Source organism: Oncorhynchus tshawytscha, linkage group LG05 (genome assembly GCF_018296145.1).
Source record: "Oncorhynchus tshawytscha isolate Ot180627B linkage group LG05, Otsh_v2.0, whole genome shotgun sequence".
NCBI classification, from domain to species: domain Eukaryota; kingdom Metazoa; phylum Chordata; class Actinopteri; order Salmoniformes; family Salmonidae; genus Oncorhynchus; species Oncorhynchus tshawytscha.
In genome coordinates, this window is record NC_056433.1 from 14,989,705 (window position 1) to 15,005,868 (window position 16,164).

A 16,164-nucleotide genomic window follows, 5' to 3' on the forward strand; every position below is an offset into this window, starting at 1 on the left:
ATACCAGTCAGAACACGTGTTTAATATACCAGTCAGAACACGTGTTTAATATGCCAGTCAGAACACGTGTTTAATATGCCAGTCAGAACACGTGTTTAATATACCAGTCAGAACACGTGTTTAATATACCAGTCAGAACATGTGTTTAATATACCAGTCAGAACATGTGTTTAATATACCAGTCAGAACATGTGTTTAATATACCAGTCAGAACATGTGTTTAATATACCAGTCAGAACATGTGTTTAATATGCCAGTCAGAACACGTGTTTAATATGCCAGTCAGAACATGTGTTTAATATACCAGTCAGAACAGTGGCACAAGAGGGAGTAGGCTTATCCCATACTAGTCTTCTTGAACACCTGTATCGTCACCTGCTAGTCCCCCTGAGTCCAATCCAAGCCCATTGATAGTCATGACTTCAGCTCTTGTCATTTGTATCCCTTGTGTTAATACTGTTCCTGTTTTATTTCCACAGGATCTTAAAAAGCCTTTTGATAAAGCCTGGAAGGATTATGAAACTAAAGTGTGAGTTACTACTACCACCACTACTACTACCACTACTACCACCACTACTACTACTACTACTACCACCACCACTACTACTACCACCACTACTACTAACCACTACTGTTACTACTAACCACTACTACCACCACCACTACTACTACCACTACTACTACCACCACTACTACTACTACCACTACTACTACCACCACCACTACTACTACCACTACTACTACCACCACTTTACCACCACTATATACCAGTCTAGAACACTGTGTTTACCACTATACTACCACCACCACTAACCACCACTGTGTTTACTATACTACCACTACTACTACCACCACTACTACTAACCACCACTACTGTTTACCACCACTATACTACTACCACTACTACTACCACCACTACTACTACCACCACCACTACTACCACCACTACTACTAACCACTGTGTTTACTACTATACCACCACTCTAGAACACTGTGTTTAACTATACTACCACTACTACTCCACCACTGACTACCACCACTACCACTACTGTTTAACCACCACCAGTCCACCACTAACTACTGTGTTTAATACTACTAGTCTAGAACCACCACTACTGTTTAATATACCACTACTAGAACACTGTGTTTAATATACTAGTCAGAACACCACTGTGTTTACTACTATACCAGTCAGAACCATGTGTTTAATACTACCACTGTCCACCACCACTGCTACTACCACTAGTCCAGAACACTGTACTACCACTAATATACCAGTCCACCAACATGTGTTTAATATACTACTAGTCAGAACATGTGTTTAATACTACTACCAGTACTACTACTAACACTGCCACCACCACTGCTTAACTATACTACCACCACTCTACTACCAACTGCTATGTACTTACCACCACCACTACTACTACCACTACTACTAGACTACTACTGTACCACTACTACTACCACCACCACTACTACTACCACTACTACTCCACCACTACTAACCATGACTTTACTACTACTACCACCACTACTGTCACCACTACTACTACCACCACTACTACTGTGTACTACTACCACCACTACTACCACCACCACTACTACTACCACTACTACTGCCACCACTACTACTACTACCAATACTACCACCACCACTACTACTACCACTACTGAACTACTACCACCACTGACTACCACTACTACTACCACTGCTGCTGCCACCACTACTGGTACTACTACCACCACTTACTACCACCACTACTACCGCCACTGCTGCCACCACTGTTTTACCACTACTACCACTACTACCACCACTACCACTACTACCACTACTACTACCACCACTACTACTACTGCCACCACTACTACTACTACCACTACTACTACTGCTGCCACTACTACCACCACTACTACTACCACCACTACTACTACCACCACTACTACTACTACTACTACCACTACTACTACCACCACTACTACTACACCACTACCACTACTACCACTACTACTACCACCACTACTACTACCACCACCACTACTACCACCACTACTACTACTACTGCCACTACTACTACTACCACTACTACTACCACCACTACTACCGCCACCACTACTACCACCACTACTACCCACCACTACTACTACTACCACTACTACTACCACCACTACTACTACCACCACCACTACTACCACCACTACTACTACTACCACTACTACCACTACTACTACCACCACTACTACTACTACTACTACTACTACTACCACTACTACTGCTACCACTACTACTGCCACTACTACTACCACCACTACTACTACTACCACTACTACTACCACCACCACTACTACTACCACTACTACTACCACCACTACTACACCACTACTACTACTACCACTACTACTACCACCACCACTACTACCACCACTACTACTACTACCACTACTACTACTACCACCACTACCACCACTACTACTACTACTACTACCACCACTACTACTACTACCACTACTACTACCACCACCACTACTACCACCACTACTACTACTACCACTACTACTACCACTACTACTACCACCACTACTACTACCACCACCACTACTACTACTACTACCACCACCACTACTACTACTACTACTACTACTACCACCACCACTACTACCACCACTACTACTACTACCACTACTACTACCACCACTACTACTACTACCACTACTACTACCACCACTACTACTACCACCACCACTACTACTACCACTACCACCACTACTACTACTACCACTACCACCACTACTACTACTACCACTACTACTACCACCACCACTACTACTACCACTACTACTACCACCACCACTACTACTACCACTACTACTACTACTACTACTACCACCACTACTACTACTACCACTACTACTACCACCACCACTACTACCACCACTACTACTACTACCACTACTACTACTACCACCACTACCACCACTACTACCACTACTACTACTACCACCACAACTACTACTACCACCACTACTACTACCACTACTACCACCACTACTACTACTACCACTACCACCACCACTACTACCACCACTACTACTACCACCACTACAATAGTGGTCCTAAAACGGAACCTTGAGGAACACCGAAATTTACACTTGATTTGTCAGAGGACAAACCATTCACAGAGACAAACTGATATCTTTCCGACAGATAAGATCTGAACCAGGCCAGAACTTGTCCGTGTAGACCAATTTGGGTTTCCAATCTCTCCAAAAGAATGTGGTGATCGATGGTATCAAAAGCAGCACTAAGGTCTAGGAGCACGAGGACAGATGCAGAGCCTCAGTCTGATGCCATTAAAAGGTCCTTTACCACCTTCACAAGTGCAGTCTCAGTGCTATGATGGGGTCAAAAACCAGACTGAAGCATTTCGTATACTACTGCCACCACTACTAGTACCACTACTAGTAGTAGTACCACCACTACTACTACCGCCACTATTACTACCACTACTACTACTACTACCACCATCACTACCACTACTACAACTACCACCATTACCACCACCACCACCACCACCACTACTACTACCACCACTGCCACTACTACCACCACCACCACCACTACCACCACTGCCACTACTACTACCACCACTACTACTACTACCACTACTACTACTACTACCACTACTACTACCACCACCACTACTACCACCACTACCACCAATACCACTACCACTACTATCACCACCATCACTATCACCACTACTACTACTATCCCCACCACCACCACTACTACTATCACCACTTCTACCACCACCTCTACCCCCACCACTACTACCATTACCACCACCACCACCACCACAGTTTGAGAGTTTCAAAACTACACAACCTGTTACTGTATGTGGGTTAAGCATAAGTTAGTGATTGTACCTTATGAGCACAAGGAAAATGTGGTCGGAGGGGGGTGGGGGGGAATAGTTTTGTTGAATAGCCTGCGTACACGTTAGAATAAGAGTAAGCTGCACCATGAAGTTGTATGTGTGGGTTCAGCTTAACAACAACTAGAAATGGGAAACAATGGAAGCTAGTAAAAGGTCAACTGCTACTATTCATGAAACAGCTGATAAGGCAGACAGACCTTAAGAGAGAGAAAATGAGACTAGACCTAGTATAGTGGCACCTGTTGCCTGTTTGTATGTGATTACAAAACTCCTCACATTTTTGTGAACACTGATTCTGTCTCTGAGATTTATTTAGTGTTGAATGAAATACGGTATAGACAGACAAGGGGTTTGCATTTCTGAAATTGTGCAGTACATGTTGGACGTCCCAACAGTATCTTTTCATTTTCAGCATGACAGGCATAAAAGATGTGAATAAGCTCTTGTACATTTATTTGATAAATTACTTCACATGGAAATCCTTCTAGTCCACTGTATGAGGGTCATTTAAGAGTTACTAGTTTACTAAAGACCAATGCCTTGTACCAAACACCTGTGGTGTCGTCATAGAGCCTTTTGGTTGATGTGATTGACTGGTGGTTTGATGACTCACTCTAAGGGAATGAGAACAGTTGAATAACTCTTGACATAAACTGAGGAGAGTAAATATTGATATAATTGTATTTTTTATTAACCCATCCCATCTTCGGAGGACAAACATGTATATATTTTTTTACAGCTTTTCTGCTGCTTGTACAAACATTTTACATATACCTTTTACATACATGGTACTTTTATAGAAAGCAGTCACATAACAATAATACTTTACCAAACATAAACTCTTTAATCCCACCTATCACCATAGACCTCAGCTCTTTAATCCCACCTCTCTCAGCCCATCCCACCTATCACCATAGACCTCAGCTCTTTAATCCCACCTCTCTCAGCCCATCCCACCTATCACCATAGACCTCAGCTCTTTAATCCCACCTCTCTCAGCCCATCCCACCTATCACCATAGACCTCAGCTCTTTAATCCCACCTCTCTCAGCCCATCCCACCTATCACCATAGACCTCAGCTCTTTAATCCCACTCTCTCAGCCCATCTCACCTATCACCGTAGACCTCAGCTCTTTAATCCCACCTCTCTCAGCCCATCCCACCTATCACCGTAGACCTCAGCTCTTTAATCCCACCTCTCTCAGCCCATCCCACCTATCACCATAGACCTCAGCTCTTTAATCCCACCTCTCTCAGCCCATCCCACCTATCACCATAGACCTCAGCTCTTTAATCCCACCTCTCTCAGCCCATCCCACCTATCACCATAGACCTCAGCTCTTTAATCCCACCTCTCTCAGCCCATCTCACCTATCACCGTAGACCTCAGCTCTTTAATCCCACCTCTCTCAGCCCATCCCACCTATCACCGTAGACCTCAGCTCTTTAATCCCACCTCTCTCAGCCCATCCCACCTATCACCATAGACCTCAGCTCTTTAATCCCACCTCTCTCAGCCCATCCCACCTATCACCATAGACCTCAGCTCTTTAATCCCACCTCTCTCAGCCCATCCCACCTATCACCATAGACCTCAGCTCTTTAATCCCACCTCTCTCAGCCCATCCCACCTATCACCATAGACCTCAGCTCTTTAATCCCACCTCTCTCAGCCCATCCCACCTATCACCATAGACCTCAGCTCTTTAATCCCACCTCTCTCAGCCCATCCCACCTATCACCATAGACCTCAGCTCTTTAATCCCACCTCTCTCAGCCCATCCCACCTATCACCATAGACCTCAGCTCTTTAATCCCACCTCTCTCAGCCCATCCCACCTATCACCGTAGACCTCAGCTCTTTAATCCCACCTCTCTCAGCCCATCCCACCTATCACCGTTCAGCTCTTTAATCCCACCCTCAGCCCATCCCACCTATCACCGTAGACCTCAGCTCTTTAATCCCACCTCTCTCAGCCCATCCCACCTATCACCGTAGACCTCAGCTCTTTAATCCCACCTCTCTCAGCCCATCCCACCTATCACCGTAGACCTCAGCTCTTTAATCCCACCTCTCTCAGCCCATCCCACCTATCACCGTAGACCTCAGCTCTTTAATCCCACCTCTCTCAGCCCATCCCACCTATCACCGTAGACCTCAGCTCTTTAATCCCACCTCTCTCAGCCCATCCCACCTATCACCATAGACCTCAGCTCTTTAATCCCACCTCTCAGCCCATCCCACCTATCACCATAGACCTCAGCTCTTTAATCCCACCTCTCTCAGCCCATCCCACCTATCACCATAGACCTCAGCTCTTTAATCCCACCTCTCTCAGCCCATCCCACCTATCACCATAGACCTCAATTCTTTAATCCCACCCCTCAGCCACTCTCAGCCCATCCCACCTATCACCATAGACCTCAGCTTTTTAATCCCACCTCTCTCAGCCCATCCCACCTATCACCATAGACCTCAGTTCTTTAAACCCACCCTTCAGCCACTCTCAGCCATCCCACCTATCACCGTAGCTCTCAACTCTTTCATCCCACCTCTCTCAGCCCATCCCACCTATCACCATAGACCTCAGCTCTTTAATCCCACCCCTCAGCCACTCTCAACCCATCCCACCTATCACCATAGACCTCAGCTCTTTAATCCCGCCCCTCAGCCACTCTCACCCCATCCCACCTATCACCATAGACCTCAGCTCTTTAATCCCACCCCTCTCAGCCCATCCCACCTATCACCATAGACCACCCTCGTTTGGTTTCCATGTGTCATACATTTTTCAATTGCACAGTATCCTCAGATTGTGAGCTGAAGATGAAAACCTTTCCTACCAGTATTATTATATTATTTTTTGACTGACTATGTCTTTCCAGATCACCCAACACTGCTAGTTGTAAGGTTCATTTTAAGTGCATGTTATGATTTTTTTTAACCATTCCTGAACCTGTGACCAGAAACAAGTTACATAGGGGTAGTACCAGAATAAATCCTCTATTGATTTTGTCTCTTCGCAGCTAAATCTAAAGAGCTGAGATTGTTGTATGCCCCATATGTATAGTATTCTGTTGGTGGCAAGAATTGTATATAATAATTTATATTGAAGTGTCGAATCAAGTGTAGTTTTTTGTACCAGTTCATAAACCATGTGTCATGGAATCGGTACATCGAAAATCTCTTCCCATTTTATTTTGAAACCTGTATGGCGCAGCTGTGAACATTTTTGTCCTCAAATAAAACTGGTATATTTTTCTATTTTATGCCAATTCCTTTCAGCCAATCTTTAATATATGGCAAACACGTTTCCTACCTTCATCCTTTTCCGCTTGCCTCCTCCATTTTTGTGGTAATGCTGCAATGAGTTGGTTGTAAATTTTGATTGAGCAGATATTGATATCATGTTAATTAGTGAATTATTTTCCTTCTTCATCCATTCATCCTGTGCTTCATCATCACTGAGACCTCTGTGTTCCTGCAGCACTAAGATAGAGAAGGAGAAGAAGGAGCATGCTAAGCAGCATGGGATGATACGGACAGAGTTCAGTGGAGGAGAGATCGCCGAGGAGATGGAGAAGGAGAGACGCCTCTTTCAGCTCCAGATGTGTGAGGTTGGATGAAACTGGCTATCTAATTATTTCACCTATCAGAGGCTATGCAGGATAGAAGACACGACAGGGTCCACTGAGGAGTATTTACACATGTCCGTTAATATTGTTACTCGGTATGTCTTATTTTGTCTACAGTATCTTCTCAAAGTGAATGAAATTAAAACGAAGAAGGGGGTCGACTTTCTCCAGAACCTCATCAAATATTTCCACGCCCAATGCAAGTATGTTGTTTTCATTTACACGTGATTTCAGATTAGCACTGTTTAGTCAGATTAGCACTGTTTAGTCAGATTAGCACTGTTTAGTCAGATTAGCACTGTTTAGTCAGATTAGCACTGTTGTTTAGTCAGATTAGCACTGTTTAGTCAGATTAGCACTGTTTAGTCAATGCATTTGTCTTTTGTAGGAGGCTAATGCTTGACCCATCTTGACTCCTGGTGACCTCTGTTTCCTCTCTCCTCACAGCTTTTTCCAGGATGGTCTGAACACAGTGAATAGCCTCAAACCTTCCATAGAGAAATTGGCTACAGACTTTACTATAGTGAGCCACTCTGTCCAAGCATCCATATCTTATAATATTATCTTTGGATCTTACCATGGTTTTACTGCCTGTCTGTCAATAATGTGTCACTCACCTCACCCAGTTCTCTCACTTCCTGTTTCTCAGATCAAACAGACCCAAGATGGAGAGAGGAAACAGCTTAGTGAGCTCAGAGACGTTCTCAAGTCCTCCCTACAGTCTGAACAGAAAGAGGTGAGCTCTCAATCACTGGAGTAAGTAGCGGAGGTGATTTAGAGTCACACCCTTGGGATGAGGTAGCCCTGCCTGCCTGCGACTTAAAACTAGTGTCACCTTTGGCCGAAGAGGGAATCTCCTCTTGTTCTTGTGGTTAGGCCATTGGTTTACTGAGTAGGAGACCAGTGTTCAGATCCCACCACTTACATTAGCTTGGTAGCAGAGAGGAAGGGACCTAATCCAATGACAGACCAGTTATAGCACATATACTGTCATGTATTTGGTCTTACCTGTCATAGGACCTTGTCATAGGAAAATAGGAAAAGCCTGTAGTTCTCCCTCACAAGACCCTAGTCTACTTACAGGAGTATAGATGACTAGTCTTGTGTGTCGTGTCATGTTACAATGCAATAGACTGATCATGGTTTCCACCAGTGGCTAGGAGAGTGAATGTCTGCTTTCTTGGTGAACTTTAGCTCTTTCCCCAATCAAGGCGGAGTTCCAAATTGCACCCTATTCCCTATATAGTGCACTACCTTTACCATGGCCTTTACCATGGTGCTATTTGGGATAAATCCATAATCAATGTTCTTAACCACAGATAGGATTTGAAGGAAATAAAAACAGCTTCCGAATTTCCTGACCACTGCACACATTGATATCTGTAATATTTTCTGAATGCAAGGCCCTGCTCAAGCCCTCCATTCAAATCTCAATTGCTTCCAGATTCTAGAGTCACTCACTCTTATTTGAATATATCGAAATAAGGCTGCAAGGTGTACACCTACACCGCTAGAGGAAATGGTGCTATGTAGAACCAAAAAAGTGTTCAATGGCTCGCTTCATATATGGCTCTCAAAAAGGACGGTATAGAATTGCAAAGCACCATCATTTGTAAGCAGCGTAGAGCAGAATACGGCCTTCAGGAGAGGACATTGAAGAAACCTGATTCAGATGAACACCTTGTAGCGGTATTTATTAGAGAGGGGTAAAGAAAGATTTTGTTCGGGCGCCAGGCAGGTATTAACCATGCCGAAAGGAAAAGAGTAGAATAGAGAGAGTACCACTACCAGACACACACACATCAGCAGAAGAGACTGCCTAGAGTGTAGCCTGTTTACCAGATAGCCAGTGGAGAGAAAAGAGAATACACACCATATAAAACCCACATCACAGCACAGGGGTAACCCCAACAAGAATCCCTCATACAATAATAATAATACTAATAATGGCAGAGCAATTTAACAGCAACTTCATACAAGAAAGAACCCAGTCATCAACAGAGAATTTGCAATAATATGTATTATCGTCCAGTGGAGGAGTGCAGATGGTATGAATGTGGGGGGTGTTCATCGACACAACAAAGGCCTTAAAAATGTCCACAGTCTCCTCGGCCACATGTCATTAGTACACCTCACCTCAATACAGTTCACATAACAATACACAACTTGCAAGCAACCTCCCTTTTAACTAAAATGTCCACCCAAATACTTCTGGCAGGGCCATAATAGTCCAGCTCTAATGAACTTCAATGGGAAGTGCATTTGAAAAATAGAGAGTCTGTTGCAGAGTAAAGCACTGGAACGAGAGGGAAGAGAAAGAGAGAGAGAAAAATAGAAATCTTAGCTGTGGTCTTCAGGCCTGCCGGTGTACTGTCTGACTGTCCGATGGTTTGTTGGTTTGTATGTTAAAGCTTCGCAACAATGTTGCTACTAATCCATGCAATCCATAACGGGCGCGGTCCCAAACAAAAACAACCACGATCTAAAGCGATCACACCAATGATTGAGTTAAATACTTTATAAACTACAAACCCAACTTCTGCAGCACAGCACACACAATCAAACTGTCGCGCCACCCAAGAGCCCCTCCCCAAAGAGCTGAATGAGCTCTCATTATTTCCTCCTTCCTTACTGCTCATGCGCTCTTAAAGTGGCAGTGCACGGTGAAGGCTCCGTGCAGATTTCGCCACACTCCTCCCCCCATGAAAAACAACACCTGTAGAAACAGAGAGGATGCAGGCTTTGACAGGTTCATGTTCCTGCTACACAAAACCACGGAAGTCCTCATCATCAGAGTCCTCCACGAAGAGGTCCTGCAGGTGTTGCTTTTGCCTGCGATCCAGCTCTTCTGCCGTAGGGTAGCAGGGCTTTATGTCAACAACATGCACCGTCCTGACATCTTCCCCAGTGTCCTCCAAACAGACCAAGTAGTTCACTGGTCCCAACTGCTGCACTACACGGTATGGACCTTTCCATCTCGAAGCTAGCTTGTCAGTGAACTTCTTAGACGCCTTTGACAGATGATGTGAACGTACCCAGACACGAGACCTGGGTGGGAAAAACACGTCTCGTCTATGTTTGTCATAGTTTCTCAGCTGTCGTTGTTTGGCTTTGGTTTTGCTGGCCTCCACTCTGGCTAGCAAGCTGTGGTGGTGTTGTAGGGCATCAAACGCTGGGCAGTCAGGTGAAACATTGGAACTTTGCAAGACTCTGTCCATCGGACCTTTTAGTGGTCTTCCCAGGTGGAGTTCGGCGGGAGTGACCCCAGAAGTCTCCTGCACGGCAGAGTTCAGTGCAAAGCGACATTCAGGGAGATGCTGATCCCACCTTGTGTGCTGATCCCCCACGAATGAAGCAATCATCCCCTTCAGGGTTCGGTTTACCCTCTCAGTCAGGTTGGTCTGAGGATGGTAGGCTGTGGTCAGCTTGGCAATTACACCCCAGTATGTACAGAGCTCTTTGTAGATTCCTGATATGAACTGCGGACCTTGGTCAGAGAGGATTTGGTCTGGAATCCCGAATCTGGTAAAGACCTCCCTTCTCAGAGTTAGAGCAATGGCTGATGCAGTGGCTTTGCGGATGGGAAACAACTCCACCCAGTGTGTGTAGTAGTCCACTACCACCAATAAAAATTCATTCCGTGTCCCCTGGCTGGGAGGAAAAGGACCCATGAGGTCAATTCCCAACATTTCATTTGGATGGTTCACCAAGGTCTGCTGCATTTTCCCGGCAGGTCTGCCAATGTCTGGTTTGTATTTCTGGCAGACTTCACACTACTGTCCAAACTTCCAGGTATCAACCCACATGCCTGGCCAGTAAACCACTTCTTGTAGTCTTCGATAAGTTTTAAAAACTCCAAGATGGCCACTCATGGGATTGGCATGATAAACTTGGATTATCTGGTCACACAATGTAGAGGGAATGAAGACGCGATAATGAGTGCTGTGTATTCCATCTCCTTTTGGAGTTTTTCGATACACTTTATCCTGAATTATGCTATACTTATCATTGAAGCGACTCTTGGAGTCTTCTTCAGACAGACTCTTGTGGATCGCCATGATGGCAGCATCCTTCTGCTGTGCTCTCCATACACTCTCATCATCCAGAGGAAAGGAATCATCCAGACATTTAGCGATAGTATAAGTACTGCACAAGGGAGGACAAACATTGGCAGTCTCTGTAATCTGAGAAAGGGCAATCTGGTACAACGTTCAGTTTTCCTTTGCGATACTCAATGATGAAGTCAAACTTCTGCAGTCTGATAGACCAGCGAATAAGACGGCTGTTGGTCTTGCCTGATGCCAGAACCCACTGCAGAGCAGCATGGTCTGTGACAACGGTGAAGATCTTTGCCTCCAAGTAGTAGCTCCATTTCTCCAAAGCCCAGACCACAGCGAGGCACTCCCTTTCAGTCGTTGAGTAATTCCTCTCAGCTGAATTAAGGGTGCGACTTGCATAGGCAAGAACTTCTTCTGTTCCAAGTCCTGTTTGTTGAGCCAAGACTGCTCCAAGTCCTGTTTGACTTGCATCCGTGTATACAATGAAATGAGCATTCAGGTTAGGATGTCAAAGCACTGGAGGCGTAATTAGACTGTTTTTGAGTGCTTCAAATGCACCTTGGCATGCAGGGGTCCATTGGAATTTCACACCTTTCTTCTTAAGGTGGTTGAGGGGTTCGGCTACCTTTGAAAAGTCAGGCACAAACCTGTGGTACCATCCAGCCATACCCAGAAACCACTGAACAGCCTTGAGGGAGGTGGGAATTGGGAATTCCTGCACGGCTGAAACTTTGGCTGGATCTGCATGGATACCTTCGGCATGAACCACATGACCAAGGAACTTGAGTTCTGGCAGACAGAAACGACACTTCTTCAAGTTCAAGGTCAAACCTGCAGCCTTTAGTCTGTCGAAGACAGACTGAATGTCTTGCAGATGATCCGTGACAGAGGAGGAGTAGATTATGATGTCATCCAGATACACAAGACAATTTCTACCCCTCAGATCTCCCAGGACAGTCTCCATCAACCGTTGGAAGGTTGCTGGAGCATTCTTCAAACCAAAAGGCATGACTTTGAAGGAGTACAAACCAGCAGGGGTGACAAAGGCAGTCTTGTCCTGACTAGCGGGATCCATTGACACCTGTCAATAGCCACTGTTCAGATCCAGATTACTAAAGATGGATGCTCCTGCCAGAGATTCCAGTATGTCATTTATGTTTGGTAGAGGGTAGGCATCGCATTCTGTTATGGCATTCGACTTCATGTAGTCCACACAGAATCGATATCCACCATCTTTCTTAGGAATCAGGACAACCGGAGAAGCCCATCCGGAAAAAGAAGGTTCCACAATTCCATTCTCCAACATGCTTTTGAGCTGTTCATTGAGAATTTCCAGTTTGGCGGGGGACCGCCTGTAGGGACGCTGCTTAATGGGGACCTCATGCTGGGTATAGATTTTGTGTTTGAAGACGGTTTTACGGCCGAGTGTAAGAGTACAGACTGTTCACGTCCAACATCTGGGAGAGCTGCCACCTTTCATCATCCGACAGACATGCCTGTTCCACTGCTTGTTTGATGTAGAAATCCGCATCAGGTTTGTTTTTGCTCTCGGTTAGAAGGGAGGGTACGGAGGTAATCAGGGTGATAGTTGGGTTCTCAGACTTCACTGGTGGAACATGTTTTTGTCTTTGTCTCTTTATATTTTCTCTGTCTCTGACTTGACCTTGTCCGGACTCTGCATAATGTAGCAGGCTCCAGCCTGAAATCAGTGCATTACCAGGTTGAAATGGATGAGGCTGAGAATAATCAGAGTGCAGCCGATAGGAGGTTTCGGACATCGAGATAGTCAGTCCACTGAAGAACAGGAAATCTAGGTCAAGGACTACAGCAAATGCAAGGCTTGAATCTGCAAGAATAGCCACAGGAAGGTTAATAGTCTCACCATGCAGTTTTATTATTATACTAACCCAGCCCAAGGGGGTGGTAGGTTCTCCATTGGCCAAGTACAATGGTCCCTCCTCCCATGTTCGTAGCTCCTCATGAGGTAATGCCATGTTCTGCCACAGGGCCTCTTGCATCAGGGTGTAAGATGCCCCTGTGTCGATTATGGCCTTCCCTCTCCAGTTCCTAACAGTCAGAGGAACCAATAGCTGTTGCGGAATAGGAATAAGACCGCTAGCTGTGCTGTCTAAAGGCTTCATGGTGGGCATTAAGGCTGACCCAATTGTATGCAAGCCACCACGCCTGTCTAGACTTTCAGTCTTCGGTCCTTTCTGACTTTTTCCTGAATCCTGACACTGGACATAGAGCGGGCAAGAATCTGGAGGATGTTGGACTTTACACCTCCAACACATAACTGGACATTTGTCCTGGATCTTGGGTACAAATATCTGAGGCGGTTTAGCCCCAGGAGAGTTATGGGTATACTGGGATGAGGGAACAGGGTTTTTAGTTTGGAGGTGGTGCTTCCAGTCCTTCTCAAACTGAGTCCCAAGACGCACCAGATCATCCACATTTTGCACACGTTCTCGAAGTTGACTAGCAAGGCGGGGAACCATGTTCTTAAGAAGGAGTTTGACCATCTCCTGCTCAGTAATGTTAGCCTTCCATCTCCTACATAGAACTCGATAAGAGAAGGCAAAGTCCCGTATTGGTTCTGCTTCACCCTGGACTCTGTTACGAACACGTTCTGCCAGTTCATCCCCATAGTCCTCTGAGAGGAAGGCTAAGAGGAATATTTTTTTAAACTCCTCCCAGGTTGACACATGTTCACGGGCTATCTCCCACCAGTCTCTTGCTGTACCATGGAGAACACTGCGGAGGGTGGCAAGAACCTCCAAGTCAGTAAGGGGCGGGATAGAAAGAAAATCATTACACTTAAATTAAAAAAACAGTGGATCAACATCATCTTCTGGGCTGCCAAAAGTGGGGAAAAGTAGTTTGATAGGGAGGGAGCGCTCTAGAGGAGGCATGACAGTGGCAGCGGAAGTTCTGTTGTTTAACAGTATCTTCAGAGGGGTTTTTGTAGTGCTACCTGTTCCTGTTCCCTTACTGGCCAAGCCAGTGGCAGAGGGAGTTCTGTTGTTTAACAGTATCTTCAGAGGGGTTTTTGTAGTGCTACCTGTTCCTGTTCCCTTACTGGCCAAGCCAGTGGCAGAGGGAGTTCTGTTGTTTAACAGTATCTTCAGAGGGTTTTTTGTAGTTTGTAGTGCTACCTGTTCCTATTCCCTTACTGGCCAAGCCAGTGGCAGAGGGAGTTCTGTTGTTTAACAGTATCTTCAGAGGGGTTTTTGTAGTGCTACCTGTTCCTATTCCCTTACTGGCCAAGCCAGTGGCAGAGGGAGTTCTGTTGTTTAACAGTATCTTCAGAGGGGTTTTTGTAGTGCTACCTGTTCCTATTCCCTTACTGACCAAGCCAGTGGCAGAGGGAGTTCTGTTGTTTAACAGTATCTTCAGAGGGTTTTTGTAGTGCTACCTGTTCCTATTCCCTTACTGACCAAGCCAGTGGCAGAGGGAGTTCTGTTGTTTAACAGTATCTTCAGAGGGGTTTTTGTAGTGCTACCTGTTCCTATTCCCTTACTGACCAAGCCAGTGGCAGAGGGAGTTCTGTTGTTTAACAGTATCTTCAGAGGGGTTTTTGTAGTGCTACCTGTTCCTATTCCCTTACTGACCAAGCCAGTGGCAGAGGGAGTTCTGTTGTTTAACAGTATCTTCAGAGGGGTTTTTGTAGTGCTACCTGTTCCTATTCCCTTACTGACCAAGCCAGTGGCAGAGGGAGTTCTGTTGTTTAACAGTATCTTCAGAGGGGTTTTTGTAGTGCTACCTGTTCCTATTCCCTTACTGACCAAGCCAGTGGCAGAGGGAGTTCTGTTGTTTAACAGTATCTTCAGAGGGGTTTTTGTAGTGCTACCTGTTCCTATTCCCTTACTGACCAAGCCAGTGGCAGAGGGAGTTCTGTTGTTTAACAGTATCTTCAGAGGGGTTTTTGTAGTGCTACCTGTTCCTATTCCCTTACTGACCAAGCCAGTGGCAGAGGGAGTTCTGTTGTTTAACAGTATCTTCAGAGGGGTTTTTGTAGTGCTACCTGTTCCTATTCCCTTACTGACCAAGCCAGTGGCAGAGGGAGTTCTGTTGTTTAACAGTATCTTCAGAGGGGTTTTTGTAGTGCTACCTGTTCCTATTCCCTTACTGACCAAGCCAGTGGCAGAGGGAGTTCTGTTGTTTAACAGTATCTTCAGAGGGGTTTTGTAGTGCTACCTGTTCCTATTCCCTTACTGACCAAGCCAGTGGCAGAGGGAGTTCTGTTGTTTAACAGTATCTTCAGAGGGGTTTTTGTAGTGCTACCTGTTCCTATTCCCTTACTGACCAAGCCAGTGGCAGAGGGAGTTCTGTTGTTTAACAGTATCTTCAGAGGGGTTTTTGTAGTGCTACCTGTTCCTATTCCCTTACTGACCAAGCCAGTGGCAGAGGTAAAACCTGAGGGAGGTGCAGAAGATTTGTCCAGAAGGAAAAGCACTGCATTACCTCCTGGTGCAGCTCTTCCAGTTGAAGGTCTGTGGCCTTCTGTGCTTTTTCCATCTCATTAACGGTG

The 16,164-nt window shown here is 45.4% G+C and overlaps 1 protein-coding gene across 1 annotated transcript in view; it reads left to right on the forward strand.

Moving 5' to 3' along the window:
- LOC112249844 (arf-GAP with SH3 domain, ANK repeat and PH domain-containing protein 2-like) overlaps window positions 1-16,164 on the forward strand; it is a 45,434-nt gene that overhangs the window by 11,548 nt on the left and 17,722 nt on the right. The window contains exons 5-9 of the mRNA XM_042321530.1: window positions 480-529; window positions 7,428-7,557; window positions 7,693-7,778; window positions 8,023-8,098; window positions 8,225-8,311. Of these exons, the coding sequence (XP_042177464.1) occupies window positions 480-529; window positions 7,428-7,557; window positions 7,693-7,778; window positions 8,023-8,098; window positions 8,225-8,311 (429 nt within the window). The remainder of the gene's footprint in view (window positions 1-479; window positions 530-7,427; window positions 7,558-7,692; window positions 7,779-8,022; window positions 8,099-8,224; window positions 8,312-16,164) is intronic.